At 45.7% G+C, this 15,843-nt stretch overlaps 1 protein-coding gene across 3 annotated transcripts in view; it reads right to left on the minus strand.

The window, feature by feature from the left end:
• SUPT6H (SPT6 homolog, histone chaperone and transcription elongation factor) overlaps window positions 1–15,843 on the minus strand; it is a 31,054-nt gene that overhangs the window by 9,453 nt on the left and 5,758 nt on the right. Inside the window, exons 2-26 of one of the 3 annotated variants that reach the window (XM_012520928.4) lie at window positions 14,387–14,497; window positions 13,331–13,462; window positions 12,430–12,588; window positions 12,268–12,344; window positions 11,720–11,912; window positions 11,401–11,485; window positions 10,510–10,783; window positions 10,030–10,131; window positions 9,606–9,722; window positions 9,176–9,265; window positions 8,839–8,981; window positions 7,899–8,047; window positions 7,648–7,746; window positions 7,071–7,200; window positions 6,833–6,983; window positions 6,497–6,651; window positions 6,113–6,308; window positions 5,568–5,707; window positions 5,333–5,450; window positions 3,636–3,712; window positions 3,207–3,342; window positions 2,814–2,951; window positions 2,568–2,735; window positions 1,741–1,868; window positions 431–638 (exon numbers count right to left, since the gene is read on the minus strand). In XM_012520928.4, coding sequence (XP_012376382.2) covers window positions 431–638; window positions 1,741–1,868; window positions 2,568–2,735; window positions 2,814–2,951; window positions 3,207–3,342; window positions 3,636–3,712; window positions 5,333–5,450; window positions 5,568–5,707; window positions 6,113–6,308; window positions 6,497–6,651; window positions 6,833–6,983; window positions 7,071–7,200; window positions 7,648–7,746; window positions 7,899–8,047; window positions 8,839–8,981; window positions 9,176–9,265; window positions 9,606–9,722; window positions 10,030–10,131; window positions 10,510–10,783; window positions 11,401–11,485; window positions 11,720–11,912; window positions 12,268–12,344; window positions 12,430–12,588; window positions 13,331–13,439 — 3,342 coding nt within the window. In that variant the 5' untranslated portion in view covers window positions 13,440–13,462; window positions 14,387–14,497. The remainder of the gene's footprint in view (window positions 1–430; window positions 639–1,740; window positions 1,869–2,567; window positions 2,736–2,813; window positions 2,952–3,206; window positions 3,343–3,635; window positions 3,713–5,332; window positions 5,451–5,567; window positions 5,708–6,112; window positions 6,309–6,496; window positions 6,652–6,832; window positions 6,984–7,070; window positions 7,201–7,647; window positions 7,747–7,898; window positions 8,048–8,838; window positions 8,982–9,175; window positions 9,266–9,605; window positions 9,723–10,029; window positions 10,132–10,509; window positions 10,784–11,400; window positions 11,486–11,719; window positions 11,913–12,267; window positions 12,345–12,429; window positions 12,589–13,330; window positions 13,463–14,386; window positions 14,498–15,843) is intronic. The other 2 variants (XM_012520933.4, XM_004449933.5) reach the window with 2 other exon arrangements.

A 15,843-nucleotide genomic window follows, 5' to 3' on the forward strand; every position in this document is an offset into this window, starting at 1 on the left:
AAATGCTTCATGGAATCCCAGTGCGTAAAAAAGATAGAGGCAAAACTGCTCTGTTAGAAAGGAGGAAAGAGGAGCAGGTGTAGCTCAGTGGTTGAGCACCTACTTTGCACGTACAAGGTTCTGGGTTCAATCCCCAGTACCTCCGTAAAAAAGAAAAAGAGAAAAGAGGGCCTAGAAAGAAACTCTACGTACTAACACCCTCCCAGTTCTTTCCCTTCCCATTTCTGCAGCAGTATCTGAGGTATTTCCTTGGCTGGGCGACAGTCTGAAATCTTGAGGAACTCAGGACAGCAAGGGCAGGGAAAAGAGAGAATCAAGTTTTCCACACTCAAAAGTATCCAGGTGTTTCTGGAGATTTGCTGCCCAAGTCTCGTCCCAACTGGGCCACTTGGGATGGTTTCTGTGCTAGGCCGATTACACTGTCACCCACCTGCCTCTCCAGTTCTTCTGCAAAGGCATCAAGGTCCAGGTCCTTCAGCCGCTCTGGGTTTTCCAAGATCTCTTCCAGGGCTCCCGCAGGGTTGGCATCCTCAGCTGATTCATCATATTCCAGGGCATCCACTGCCATTTTCCTTGCCCACTCATAGGTCTCAGGGTGGACACGGGAACCATCAAGGACTTCGATGTACGAGTCAGTGCTAAAGGGAAGGCAGAAAAGGGGCAGGATATAGAACGAGAAGCTTCTGGTAACAACCCGAATGTCCACCAACAGGGAACTGGTTAAATAAATTAAGGTACCTCCATACAATGGAATATTATACAGCCATTAAAAAGAAATGAGATAGGTCTATGTGTGCTGACATGGAAAGATGGCCACAATATATGATATATGTACTGCAAAACACTATGAACCATATGATCCCATTTCTGTAGTAAATGGGTAGTTAGTAAATGCATAGCAAAAATAAAATTTAGAAAAACTGTAGTATACATCAAATTGTTATGGCAGTTATCTCTGGGGGGTGGAATTATGGGGGACTTCCACTTTCTGCATAATATTTCTTATGCTGAATTTCATATAATGAACTTATACAAGTCTTACAATAAGATAAAGCCAGAGGGGGGAAAACGACCTTTGAGAATTTCTTGCCAGCTATTTTCCCCCATAAAGCCTTCCCAGGCTGGTCTTGCCCGTGCACTCACATGGACCTATGTTATTCGTGGAGTGTTACAGCAAAGCTGGGTGGAAAATGAAGTTTTAGAACTTGAAGCCTATTTCCCCACTGATTTCCATTACTGAATGAGGAGCTATGTGCCAGTGGAAAAGATCCTCCAAAGACTGAGTTGGTAACTTCTGGAGAGGAAGAGGTGAATAGTGAAGTCCAAAGTCCAAAGTGAATAGAACTTTCTCTCAATAACATCATTTCAAAGCATACTGAATCTCTCTCCCCCTTCCTTATCTCCTTACAGCCCCACATTCCTTTTCCATTCATTGCCCCTGCTATTCCCACCCTTATCTGGCCACGACAAACCATGCTAACAAAACAACCGTGTTTATTGAACAAAATCTTGTGTTTTCTGCTCTTAATGGATGAACTAAGTTGGCTCTTTTCAAAAAGCTTCAGGTAATTAAACCGATCTTTTCCATAGGTCAGTGGCTCTTGACATAAACCAAGTTCCTCATCTTTACTTTAAAACTTTTCCTAATTTAAATGGCTGTGGTCCCTAGACAGCCTTCACACCCTGAAACCCCAAGTCCAAGCGAGTTCCTCCTGGCCCACCCAGGCAGAAGGTTATCACCTGTCTCCCAGGGAGGCTGTGTCGATCTTGAGGAAGCCAGCGCAGTTCATGAAGACTTTGGGACCCATATGGCACATGGTGACCAGCTGAGTCCGGCTCTCAAGCCGGGTGTTATTCTGCTTCAGGATCTGGGGGGGGAGGCCTGGAGTGAGCCAGGGAGGGAAGCAGGCCCCACCTCCCTCGTCGGCTTTCAGGTCTCTGTGCATCCCTACATGAGGGGGATTCTGCCCCCACCCCAATCTGATACCATCCCATCTGCCATTAAATAGGTTATTTTTAACGAACTATGGTATACCTACCAACGACTATGTTGAACTACCACATAATACGAAAGTTACTAATAAAATATATACTCAAGCACCCACCACCATCTTCAGGAAAAGAATATTACCAACACTTTGTTTGTTTAGGAGCTACTGGGAATTAAACCCAGGACCTCGTATATGGGAGGCAGGTGCTCAACCACCGAGCTATACCTGCACCCTTACCAATATTTTTGAAGTTTTCTGTATGCCTATCTCTGAAAACACTTTCTCTTCCCACCAGAAAGAGCCTGAGGTTTTGTGTCTAGGATTCCCTTGCTTTCCTCCTTCATCTATTTTAAATCATGCCTATGGCTCTTTCCCAGGAGTCAGTACAGTACAGCAGGGAGAACATAGCTTTGGTCACCTGGGTTGTAGTCCATTCACAAGTTGGGTGATTCTGGACAAGTTGTTCTACCTCTCTGACCTGTGCTATAATGGTTTGTAAAATGATACCGGCATATTCAGTGGAAAAGCTAAATAAAATGGTAACCTTTCTTATTTTCTGATTCAACTCAATCCTACCTTCAGGAGGTGGGTCCCTTTCCGAGGTCCCAGGCCACAGACATACTGGATCAGGGCCTGGCTGTAAGGGTGGGCAATGGCACGGTTGACATCGACGCCCACTTCATTGACTCGGTTGATAAATTCGCAGTACAAGGCATTCAGCAGCTCCTCTTTCACCACATGCTCCTGTCAATATGCAGCAGGCAGGGCTTAAGGTTATGCACTCCTCTGCCCAGCAAAGCCTGTCTGTCAAATCCCACTTACCTGCAAGGGGTGAAACTTGAGGCACAGGATGTCTTCATCAGAGCTGCACACTTGGGCAAACTCAATCAGCGGGTCCTGGATGCGCCGGGCCAGGGAGACAGCCTGTCTCAGCACTGGAGGGTAATCCCGGAACTCTGCCTAGAGTTAAACCAGGGTGAGCAGGGCCTGAAAGCATCCCCAGCTCCAATATCAAGGGGTAATTCAATCATTCTGGCCTTCAGTCATTTTCTCTTCTCCTCTGGGACCTCTTTACCTGGGACCCCCAATCTGAACTACACTGGCAAAATGGAAAGCCTTTGCATGGGTAAGCAAACAGGTTACTTCCCTACTAAACTGCCCTGAAATTGAGAGCAGTCATCTAGGCAGGCCCTGGAGATAGGGTCCCAGCATTACCTCAGACTTCTTGCTGTTCATATAGAGAATGGCCAACTCGTTGTCAACCAGCTCCACCCCAATAGAGGACAGCTGTTGGCCCTGGTCCAGCTCATGTACAATGCGCTTCACATCCTCAATCAACATCTGGGCATCTCTGGAAGGATGAGGGATATTGGTCAGGGCTGTTTCTGCAGAGACACTTTCTCAGGGATGGATACTCTCATGGCTGGGATACAAAGGGAAGGGAAGAAGGTCTTTGGAGGCCCAAAAGGGACATTTAGGGAAAGCAGGAAACCATGGCAAAGATTATCCACAAGCCATGAGGATGGGTGTATTATCATCAAGGCTCTACACAGGTACAGGCCCGCTCTCTGTTATAAGCATATGCAAGATTCAACAGTGAAGGGAGAGAGACTTTTGGCTCACAGCTAATCGCAAGCACCCCACCTGTTCTCTCCTGCAACTGTCACCACATGAGGCTTCTTATTCAGAAGAAATTTCTTTAGAGTTTCAATGTCTTGAGCCTGGATTGAAAAAAAAAAAATTGGACCTGCATGGCAATGACAGGGGTAAAAAATTTCTCACAGTTCTCCCCCCCTAAATATCTCAAGATCTTATAAGGCCAGAGTACAGTAAAAGTCAGAAGCATCTTTTAAGGGTTATCTGGTCCAAGCTGTCACCAAGGAGCCATTCTTACCCCAACCCTGACAGATGGCTGCCATGCTGCCTCTGCTTAATCATACCACTGACGAGAACCTCACTCCAGGGATACTAGCAGCCACTGGCCAGATGTGAAAGATGGACAAGAAGTTTCCTTCACTATGACCCAAACCTAGTCTACCTATAATAGGTAGTCACTGGTCCTAGCTTTGATCAGGCAGAACTCTATCAAAGAACTAGCTCCTGACCTCTCTGGTGTGAGGGCCCTTAAAGGCCAAACAGCAGGTATGCCTCCCTAAATCTTTAAAGATGCCCACTTCCTACTACAGTGCCTTATGACTTAACTTCCCATGACTCACACACCTGGTTGTCCTCCTATAGGCTGTTGAGGTCTATTTTATTTCTGATGTAAGGATGGCAATGGCATTATGAAAGAGCAGCATGTGGCTCGTAACATGAACTTGATTATTAGCCTTATCTGGGCCATAGGGAACTTCTCACTGGTGATCTTCTGCTAAAGTTCCTGGACCTCTATCCATAGAATTGTTTTGTTTTGTTTTTTCTCCTTCTTCTTCTTCCTGGATATTCCACACACCTTACCCCTTCTTGGGCTGCTACCAACTTTCAAATGTCCTGTTGATTTCTTCAGTAGAGGAACCCATTACCTCCCTGTCATTTCTTAAAGCCAATCAGGCTATGCACAGATGGCCTCTTGTATAACCACATGCCCAATGGGGTGGGCAGCTGAACAAAGTCTCTGTCCCTCTTTAAATAGAAAGCTCAATGCTAGACATGAGGCCTGACCAGAACACAAAACAAGGCCTAAGACCTCTAATATGAGTATTATACATCTTTTAGTATTTTCTAAGATTATTATATTTTTGGCTTACCCTGGGGTTGTAGTCAACTAAACACACTTGGGGTTTTGTTTTGTTTTTTTTTTTGTATAGAACTGCTGCATGGTGAACAGGACTATTCTAATCTCCATTTTGAGATTCTTCTTTTTTGGTAAATAGTTGTTTAAGAAGTGCTTGTCTTTTGAAAGGAGCTCTCTCAATAAAACTGAAAGATGCCAGTAGGTGGAAAAAATCAGCAGCAAACAACCAGATGAATTCAAACTCCTCTTTCCTTGGACAAAGAGACACTGAGAGGTTAAAGCCTGGAAAAGGTTGGCTTAATGCCTCTGTGGCTTTCAGCTCCCAGAACAGGCTGACCCAGATGCTGGGAGGAACAGAGGCAATAACAGCAGCTCCCAGAAGCACATAAAACCCAGGACCTGGCCTCAAGCCAGAAGTCAATTCTGCACCAAATAACTTGAGTGCCACCTACTGCCCATGGAAGCTAGGCTTACCCCAGGAGTTGAAGGGTCAGAGATAATAGGGTCTTGTACAGAATGGTGCTTAGACCACAAACATTTACAACCCCACGGAACTACCAGATACTCTTGAGATGTACACTCAGTGGTTCCTGTACTAGCCACTTGCCTTCTTTTCCCGCTCTTCCTCTCTCCAGGCAGTTCGCCGTTTGGTAAAATGGGGCAGCCGGAGGAAATCTGTCACTTCTCCTTCCCCGTTGACCAGGGCACAGAACACAGGGTGATCTCTACCAGACAGACAGAAGATCAGTGCTCTCATCAGTAATATGAGGATATGAATGGGGGAAGGATGAGATTAGAAAGGTAGGTAAGGAATGGTGCTGGGCAGGCAGGTGGACAGTTACCTGGCAGAGGAGAAAGCAATGCCTAGGACTCGGATGCCCTTCCCTTGGTTCTCATCCATGAAGTCGTCATCTTCTTCGACCTGCTGATCTGGCCGGTAGGGTGCCACCCTCAACCAGTTGTACAGCTTTCGACTACAGGCCTGGGGAGGAGACAGAGCAAATGCCCTGGTCAGGAGGCTCAGTGTGCTAAGGAAACAAATACACGCGCGAGTGCACAGGTGTACATTCACGCGGACATGTTTCTAGTCCTTGGCAGGCTTACGACTTGAAGGGATACCTTACTCTTGGAAACAGGAGAGGACACAGAGAGCAGCTATGTAAATGAAGAATGTATGGATGAGTTGGGGAGAGGGAAGAGGGAAGAGATCAGTAGAGTGGGGAGGTCTTGGATGACCCCTCTGGCCTTATCTGCACCTCCCCTCAGATTATGCTCCACTTGCCCCCCGTTTCTCTGTTAGCTACGGGACTACTACTAAGGAGTTCCCTCACTCTCAGCTCTAGTTTGGGAACACACACCAGGGATGATCACAAGTCTCTGTCCTCACCTTTATGACATATTCCTTGGCTTCTGCCAGCAGCTTATTCTTGAGCTCTTTGGCCATCTGCACATAGAGAAACTGTTGTAAAGCTCGCTCAATGGCCATGGTGCGCTGCCGGTTCCACTCCTGCACCTGGTGGCTGAACTCATCTCGGTAGTAAAACTGCTTGATCTCTTCAAAATATGTCTGGTCGTTGCCATAGCTGAGGAGAGATACAAAGCTATGGTGTCAGAGATCGAGAAAAGGTCATATCCAAATGTCCATGATTGTTGTGAATGAACAAGGAACAACAGCTTGCTTGATTCTCAAATTATGGTTCATGTTCCTCAGGGACCCCTCTCTCCAACAGCCGCCTCCCCAAAGAGCCCCCCACCTGAGGGCTCTGCTTACCCTTCTACTCCTTTCATATCTATGCTGATATCAATGGTGAGTAGCCCTTCCTCTTCAGCTAGGCAGATCTTGAGGAAATGATCATCTCTCAGTTCCTTAACAGGCTTGTTCTTTAGGTACTTGAAGGAATAAGCATAGTGGGCCTCATCCACATCCTGCACACATCAAGAGGGAAACATTAGCCCTTGCACAGGCTGGGCTTGGCCGCGGGGGAAAAAACTGCGTCTCTGCTCTCAGGTGGAAAGCTCAGGTAGGCGTGAAGACAAGAAACTCCTCAGTTCAATCAAATAGAGAGCTGGAGTTAAGTCTTGGATCAAAACCCTTTACCCAGCTCACCTTTCTACCTTTCTTGGTGGGGGTTATATTTAGTTTGGCTCTCTCCTGGAAGGTTTGTCTCAGCACCTGCCGGACAAGGGGCTCACGGGCAATCTGCAGGGCTACCATGTAGCGGGCACCTTCCAGCACGGCTTCCGGAGTAGGGAACTGGCTGTGGGACAAAAGGTGGAACTGCAGTCTGAGTACCAGCCTTGGTCCTCAGTCCTGTCCTCCCGCCAGCCACCTACCACATGTTTACCTGCACACATAATCCTTGGCCAGCTCCAAGGGCTCTGCAGGGAACTGCTCAGTCTCATGCCGCTGGTAGCTGTCCCGGAGGTTCTCCCCAAACTGCTCAGGAGTAAGCCCAAATTTTTTGGCCAGGCCATCTAATGCAAACATTGGAGAGGTAAGGAAGCAGCTGGGCTGACAATCCTCTTGGCTCTTATAGTCTAGAACAGCAACTGTGGGCGCTAGATTTTTAAGGGGTCACGAATGAGCAGGAGGAGGATGTCAGACAGAGAACAATAAAAAGAACTGCCTTTGAATCCCTGACAGGCTATTATAAGACAGAAAAGATTGATATTCCTTAAGTGACTTCTAAGTTAAAACCACGGTGGAAGTTACAGCTTAATAAAAGAGCTTCGCAAGGACAGGAGGGACACTCTTCCTCAGAGCATGTTAGCTTCCTGTTATTCTAGGGATTTAGGCAGAGAATGGACCATTACTTTGGTGTAGGCAGGCGTGGGGTGACTGGCCCAGTTGTCCTTTAAGTCCTCTTCCTGTCCACCAGTAAATACAAGGGAACTTCCCTTGGGTCCCAAACTAGCATTTACCTAGCCCAGCACTCTGGCAGATGGTATACATGTCTCGGCGGGAGGCCTGCTTGAGCTCTGGACCCCTCTGCTCCTCATCTTCCGCCTCCTCCCCTTCACCTGGGAAGAAAACACCAGGAGTTAGTGCTCCAGCTTCCAATCACTCCCAAGGATCTCACCCATATAGAGAAGCCCCAAAGGGTACCCAGCCTAAAGCACCCTTGAAGGGGTCTCGGCTATCAGGCTCCTGGGTTTTCTTTCTTAGGACTCACCTTCCTCATCTCCCTCTTCCCTTACACGCTTCAGCTTCTTGCGACTGGCCTTGGCAGCATTCTGCATCTTGGGGATGTCACGACCGTAATAAAGCAGGAAGTGGTTGTAGACATCTTTCAGTTCATCCATGGATTGTACATCTTTGAGCCTGGAGGGAAGGGACAAAAGACCTCAATTGTCACCAGGGAGGGGTATACCCCAGTTCTGCTACAAGAGGCCCAATTTCCATGAGGCAAGATTCCAACTAGAATGGGTACCTGCAGTGTCCAATTTAAAGCCATATGATAGCCCCAGACCATGATTTAACTGCCATCACGATGTCTTAAAGAAGGAATTACGTCAAACAGAAATGGTGATTGGTTTTTGTTAGAGATGGAAGCAAAAGGGAGAGGTAGGCAAGGCAGCATGTCTAGCCAAGTACAAAGACCTTGAGATAGCCTGTGATGCTGGCCATTAAAATCTTTGGTTACCTTCCCACCTTCCCAGCCAGCCCCAACTCTGGTTCCAGGCTCACCAAGCTACTTTCTGATTATAATTTGGTTTCCCATGTAGCTTTTTCCTACAGGGAATAAATGTCAGAATAGCAAACATGAACAATCAATCCTTTTTAACAATTAATTTGTCAATAGTTATTTGCATTTTAGATACCAATAAGGATAACCAAATAACATGTTTGCCTGTAAGAAAAATTACTTTTTTTTTCAGCAGATTAAATTAATTTTAGTAGTTTTAGTCATGCAAAATGTTTTATTTTTGACTGAGACCTCTGACCTCCCTCTTTCCTGACTAGGATTAAGAAAGATGACCATTGATGCGTTGACTAATTGGGTTTCTGAAGGATGGGCCTTTGCTGTGAATTTTGCAAGGTAATCCTGCTCTTTGGGGGCCTGCCTTTGGTTTGAGGGCTTCCTGTAACGAAACAAACCCTGTATCTGCTACCTCTCCATGTCGGTGGTGTCCAGAGCCCGAATGCCATCAGCTAGTGGTTTGTCAGGGTCAGCAGAGATTTGCTCGTACTGATAAGCCTGCATCTTCTCAAACAGCCGTGTTAGATTCTCTTTGCGGATCCTCAGCTGGGTCCACTAGAGCAGGATAGGGCAGGAGTAAAGGATGGTGGTGAGCCTAGGAGGCCAAGGTGGCTCTGTTGCTTAATAGGAGACCAGGGGGAATGGGGGAAGCTTGGCAGGTCTGGGGATGGGAGTGGGTGTTTGGGCTGCACTTGATAGACAGGCGGGCTCGGGCCTTGGTTGTAGTGGAGGACAAGGACCCATATTACCTTTTCATCCCACTGCCACACCCTCCAGAGGTCATTGATGTGCAATTCAGGCTCCACATATTCCTTTCGGTAGAAGGCAATAAAAGGCACCTAGAGTGGCAAGGAGACTAGAGTCACCCAGCGAGGTAAGATCTGCAAGGATCCCCCTTTGCCAGAGGGATAAATAGGTCTAGGAAATTCAATGTCAGAAGCGAGGCCTCCCTCACAGGCCCATCCAGGGTGAGGTGCTCTCCTCCACAGGGAAGCAACAGACGGTGTAATGACTCCCTCTCGACAACAACATTCTCCTTTGCTTCTCATACTACTCCAATCAAGGGATCACTTCTGAGGACAGGTAAAGGGGACTTGCTTCCTGTCTTAGGCAGCTACCCTGTCCCTCATCCCCTAACTAAATTTCTAACCAATAGGCCACTAGAGCTTGAGGTGCTACCTCAAAATGTTGATTTCGCATGAAGCCCAGGGCCTCTTTGATCTTCTGAATTGTGCTGGGCCCTTTTCTACTAAAACTGCTGGCTGGCTGCCCTCGGTCCAGGTAATCACAGCTCTCCTGCAGTAGGAAATGAAAAAAAGAAAAAGTCAACATTGACACTGTTTCACACAATAGGTTTGAGGAAGGAAGTCAGAACCCTCTCAATTAGCTTTGTCTTACCACACACAAAACATGGCTTTATAACAACACAGGACGACCTTGTCAGACAAAATCTAGAAAAAAATCTCACACATATACAGGCAGCACACATACTTTTCAGTGCTAGGCACGTAGACGTTTGGAGCTGAGGAGGAGCAGCTCCCTTAGCCTGATGAAATGACTAAGGGTCATGTCAAAGCATAAGGATGTATATTTTTTAGGGTACCTGGAGAGAAATGGTTGGTGTGGCAAAAGCATTCCTGTAGATCCAGTCAGCTTCTTCTTCTAGTTCATCATCTTCAGCTCCCTTAACTGGGATGGAGCGGAGCTGCAAGGGATAAGGCAACACGGTGAGACCGACTTTACCTTGTATCCCTCTTAAGGAAAAACATAATGTCACTTCTGGAACAAAATGACAACCTTTAGGCAACATTTCCAGGACCCGATATGGTCCTGGCACAAGGTAGGCACTTTGTGTATTTGCTAGAGTGCCATTTCAAGAACCGTAAGCAGGGCAAGAGTCTCTCTTCCCCCTTCTACCAGCAGGACTCTGTATTCCACGTCAGATGGGGTTCAAAGCCAACCTCCTGGATACTATTTGATGTCGGATTGTTGCTAGATTGTTTCTCTGCTACAACCTTGTAGCAGGGGAGCTCAAGGCAGGTGGTGACAGATTGGCAGAAGGTAGAAACTGGTGGTTTCTTACCTGGAACCTCTCAGGCAGGTCAGTAGCTCGGATTTCATTGTCCTGATCTGTGAGGTGGCTGCTTTCCAGCTCACTGGGCTCGTACATCTCAAAGATGCTCCTGCGGCTCACACGCTTCTTGGTGGTCTTCTTGGGGCGCACTCGGATTTCACCCTCGGCCTCATCATCCTCATACTCGTACTCTTCCTCCAGTTCCTCATCATATTCATTGTATTTCTCAAATTCGTCATAGTCGAAGTCCACCCCAAAGATCTCCTGGGCTTCTTGCAGGGCCCTATAGGTCAAAGCAAGAAGCAATTGGACCAGGTTCTGGTCAGAGTAGAGAAATGCAGCCCCTGCATGGACCCTTTACTTGCCCCAAAAGACAAAAGCAAGTTAGGAGAATGGTAAATAAAAAAACCATATTCACTGTGGAATAAAAGCTTAGCTGGGGATATTTCTGGGCAACTTATCAGACAATAAAAAGCTCATCTTTGGCATCTGCCAGTGACAAGGATCAAATAACAATAAGGCAGATGGGTCTATATCCTGCTCAGTGGATCTATCTTCTGCTAAGGCATTACAGTAGTCCTGCTGAGCAAGAGCTTTCAAATTTTCAAACTTTGATGCAGACATCTTTCCTCCAGCAAATTTATATTCAGAAGACTGATAAATACAACTAATGAACATGAACCTGCAGGAGGCAGAGGGCAGCTGGTGCCTTGCTCACATGTGACTTTGCTGTAATACCACAGTGGCCCAGAGTTTCTAGGAGCAGTCTAGAAGAGGTTATTTAAGGCACAGAAGCAAAATGGCTGAGAGCTGAGACTGGCTGACTGGCTGAGGCCTCTGACCTCCTTCCTGACTAGGACCAGACACCTTTATCACCATGTCATACCAGACCCTACTCACGCATCTGTGTATCCAGGAAGCTTTTTCCGCCACTTAGGTTTTTTCAGAGGCTGTCCATCGTCATCCACAATGAAGTCATCAATGTCTGGTTAGGGAAAGGAAGGTTGAGTGCTCAGAGGTAGGGAAAGAATCTGGCCTGAATGGCTTTAGTTCCTTCTAAATGAGTGGTCACTGAGAAGAGAAGGGAGGCTCCTGACTGCAAGATCCCGGGCTCCTGTCAGGGACCTTAGCTGAAGAATGGTTTTCCAGCCTGTTTTTATGGTTCAGGAAATCCCAACACCTTTTCCACACACTGGCTTCCCTGCCCAAAGCCGCATACCTGATTCTTCATCATCTTCCTCCTCTTCCTCTGGAGCAGCCATGGGGGCCTCCACAGCCTCCTGTCCTTCTTCCCCTTCTCCATCCTGGAAGATCTCCTCTGCAATAGCCTCTTTTTCATGTTCTTCCTTGCCATATTCCTCCTCATCGTCATCCTCATCATCTGACATTTTTTTGACACGCCGGTACTTTTGCTAGGGGTGAAAAACCTGCCTCATCAGAGTCTGAAGGGACTGGAATAAGGATACCTGCTCTCCAGTCTCACTCCCATCTTCCCACCACAATTAAGCTGACCAAGGGAGAGGAGAAAGAACATAGTGAGTGTTGCTCTTTCAGCCCCAAGGCCCATCCTTGAACCTGACAAATTTTCTCTTAACAGGCACCCAGACCTGGGATGCAAATCCAGGGTCCACAGATTAATGATACTGAGCTTCTTCCTTTTCTGATACTCTCCAAATCATTCTGGATATGTCTCTTCGCCCAGAAGACACTGAACTTTAAGGGCTTTTCCCTTCACCTCTAGGGACAAAGAATAAGAATGACACTTACTCCTCGTTTGACTTTGACACCCAAATTCTCCTCAATGAGGTCAAAATCATCATCCTCCAGGCGGTCGTCAAAAGATGCTGGAGAAAACAAAGTGTCACTCCTAGCAATGGGGAGGCCCCTTCCACTCTGCAACTCTACCCCATCTGAAAAGAGACTACTCACTGCGCTTTCTCTTCTTGTGGCCAACATCATCTTCTGAGTCACCAGAGTCACTACCTTCATCCTCCTCCCCTTCATCTTCATCATCATCATCATTGATAAAGCCTTTCAGATTGCCTTGTTCATCCTGATCATCCAGGTTCTCCTCCTCCTCCTCCTCATCTGGAAAACATGCATGTGTGTGGCATGGAGCTTCAGGAACAAACTGGGGGTAGGGCAGGGCTATCTGCTTAGCTGTGATTCATCCATGTGCTCTGAGGTGAATGACTTGGGTGCCATCCATTTTAACTGTCTGCCCCATCTAGAGAGGCAAAACGTGATCATCCACTTACAGGACTACCATCTGAACAGGACGGCCTCTTTTCTACATTCACCATCTGTCTTTAGGCAAGATAATCTCCCTAATTACTCTGATTCTTTAAACTCGTTACTGAGGGATTTACACCACCAATAACCTTGTTTTCCTCAGTTTAAAAACTAAGCAGCTAGATTCTTTCTTTCATCCATAATTTTTTGGATAAAGCTTACATCTTCCCTTTCTACCTTTAAAGTCATTACTTGACTCTACTTCACTGACGGCTGGACTTGGCCAGAGAAATTGGAAATGAGGTGCAGGAAAACCACCACTGCTAGGTCTCTCAACAGTGGTCAACATTTCAGATGGACTATCGGTTTATTGTCTGTTTTCACCTGATAGAGAGAGCTGGGTTTTTGTTTTGTATTCTTAGTTCTCAGCACAGCACCTAGTATACAGCAGGCGCTCAGTAAATATTTTCTGATGAATGATCAAAAGTTCTCAAGCTGGAACCATATGTATGGTTAACTTCTGTGCTCAGCCCAAGACTTTCATCAGCAAGAATCCAACTATTCAAAGCTTAGCCACAGTGGGGAAAAGCCTCCTCACCATCATCCTCCTCTTCCACAAATTTCTTGGTGACTCGGGGCACCACCTCGCCATCATCGTTGTACTCTTCCTCTGATTCCTCAGCTTCGCTCTCCACAAAATCAGACATGGCTGCAGCCTCTCACAGCCTGCCTGAAGACGACCAGGGAAGGGAGGAAAATGGGGATAAAAAATGAGCCACATGACCTTAAACCCTCCTGCCAAGAGCCTTCCCATGCACATCCTTGTGGCCACCTGCCACCCAACTGTTTCTACCTGGGGAGGGGAGCCTAAGAATTAAATGGGCTCTATCTGTTCCATTTTCCATTCCTCCCAGTCTTGCTCCTCTCTGTAAAAGGAAAGCTATTATAATGGACTCTTCTGTATATATTATCTTTCTCCCACAAAGAGTTTTATCTCATCATTATTTGGGGGTTAGGAGAAAGAACGGGCAGAAAAAAGACTAATGTAGGGATAATGATATAGGTCAGGATATGGTAGTCAAGTGACATTATATGACTTGGCCACAGGAAGTTTGGCAGTGAGTGCCAACTTCATAACAGGCACTTTCATATACAGTACACCCGGCTATCAATGGAATCAAAGGAAAGTCCTCTTTCAATAGATTAAAGAACATTTCATGAACTTGAGTCCACCTGTGTGCGTCCTAGTTGGAAGCATTTGGGTAAAAAAGGGGCCTCTTTAGAAATTTTACAACAGTAACTTTATTTTTATCATTTAATAAATGATAAAACTTTTACAATAAAACTTTCAAAGGCATCCCATGGTCTACAAAATAAAGGTAACAGGATTACATGGAAAGATTGCAGGACTTAAGAGGAGAGTTCAAATCTCTGCCCTATCACCTACCTAAAAAAACTTAAGCAAATTATTTAATGTGATTACTGATTTATTCATCTGAAAAACGGCAATGGCACTACCTAACTTGCAGGGTAGTTGAGAATATTAAATGACATGTGAAAGGATCTAGCTTACTGTTTCATTATAAATGTACACTGTGTTTGAATCTGAGCCCTGGGACTAATTTTCCTTTGCATTCTGTAATCTGGTACTAACCTCCCCAAATTTATCTTCTATTTCCCTTCTTTCGGTCTCATCTAAAGCCTGGAAATGGCAATGGAGAAGCTTGAGAACCATAACATGGAGTTTGCTGGGCCTGGGGTAGGACTTGAAAAAAAACCACACACATCATACAAATCACAACAGTAAGATTCTGTTTTGGAACTCTGAAGCTGGCTACTGATATATTCAGCACCATTTCTTACCCTATCCTGTAATATGGTTCATTTTCCCCAATTAAGGCACTAAACTTCTGGGAGATAGAGACCACATCAAATTGAGGGACGATTTAAAAAAAACAAAACAAAACATGAAAATATAAAAGGCAATACAAGAAGCATCACAAGGCACTTTGTGATTCTGTACCAGATAAGATGACCCTCTAGGTGCTCTCTGCCCATATTAGGAACTGCTAAGTGCCTGTTAAATAAATAGTTTTTTTCCTATGTTGTTACCTTCCAGTTGGAGATGGTTGTGAAGAGAGAAGAGAAGGGTGGCTAATGGCTCCCTGAAATAGTCTAAAGATCTAGAAGGATCTTAAGTTTAGGGCATCGAATTCATGTGAAGAGTACCATTACTGGATATCAATTGATACCAATTAACTTAAGAGTATATGACCTCAAAAAAATAAAAGTGAAGGTGAATTCTGATGGAAAGGTAAGGGGCAATGATATGGTCTTATGTTTAATTTTAGGCTGAAGTTTCAGATGCCATTCTTTTCACAAACTATTGAATGCCTACCGTGTAAGTATGCTCTGCTAGGAGCTGGGGATTTGAAGAGAAATCGAATAGTTTGTTTCAAGCAAAGTAAAATAATGCTGCTCTTCTCACTAGTTTTTATGTTTTGAAAATTGTATCTGTTTTTCCTAACTAGTAGGAGAGAGACATGGAAACAAGTAAGAACATAAAATAGTTTTAGGTATTATGACAGGTGTATGAAACAGGCACAGGAGGAGAAATGGGGCGGGGGGGTGGTGGTGGGAAGAAGGGAGACCCACAACATACAAAACCTAACACTAACACAGACCTTTCCTGGGTACTCTAAGCATCTAAAAAAATGATGTACCCTGAGATGGAAAAATGCCCACTGCCCACTTACTAAATTCTAAACACCAAAATAAATATTTGAGTCCTTACACGATCCGTCCTATGAGATACAGCACACTTCTCTCTTTTTTCAACAGAAGAGGAAATAGATGCAGAGATGAAGCCACTTGTCCAAGGCTACAAAATCATCAACTGCAGGAGTGAGATCTGAACTACAGGCTCTCTGACTCCAAAGTCATAGGTGGTTCTACTCTATCAGTACTCCGCCAAATGAGGTCCAGGGACTCCTCCCTCTTTCTCTCATGAGTGCACAGTGAACTTTTCCAGCGGTCATATGATGTATGATATCACAACAGACTGAATGCAGAAGCAGATAGGAGAATCCACCTGTCTTTTATTAAGCCAGA

Source organism: Dasypus novemcinctus, chromosome 21 (assembly GCF_030445035.2).
Source record: "Dasypus novemcinctus isolate mDasNov1 chromosome 21, mDasNov1.1.hap2, whole genome shotgun sequence".
Lineage (NCBI taxonomy): Eukaryota > Metazoa > Chordata > Mammalia > Cingulata > Dasypodidae > Dasypus > Dasypus novemcinctus.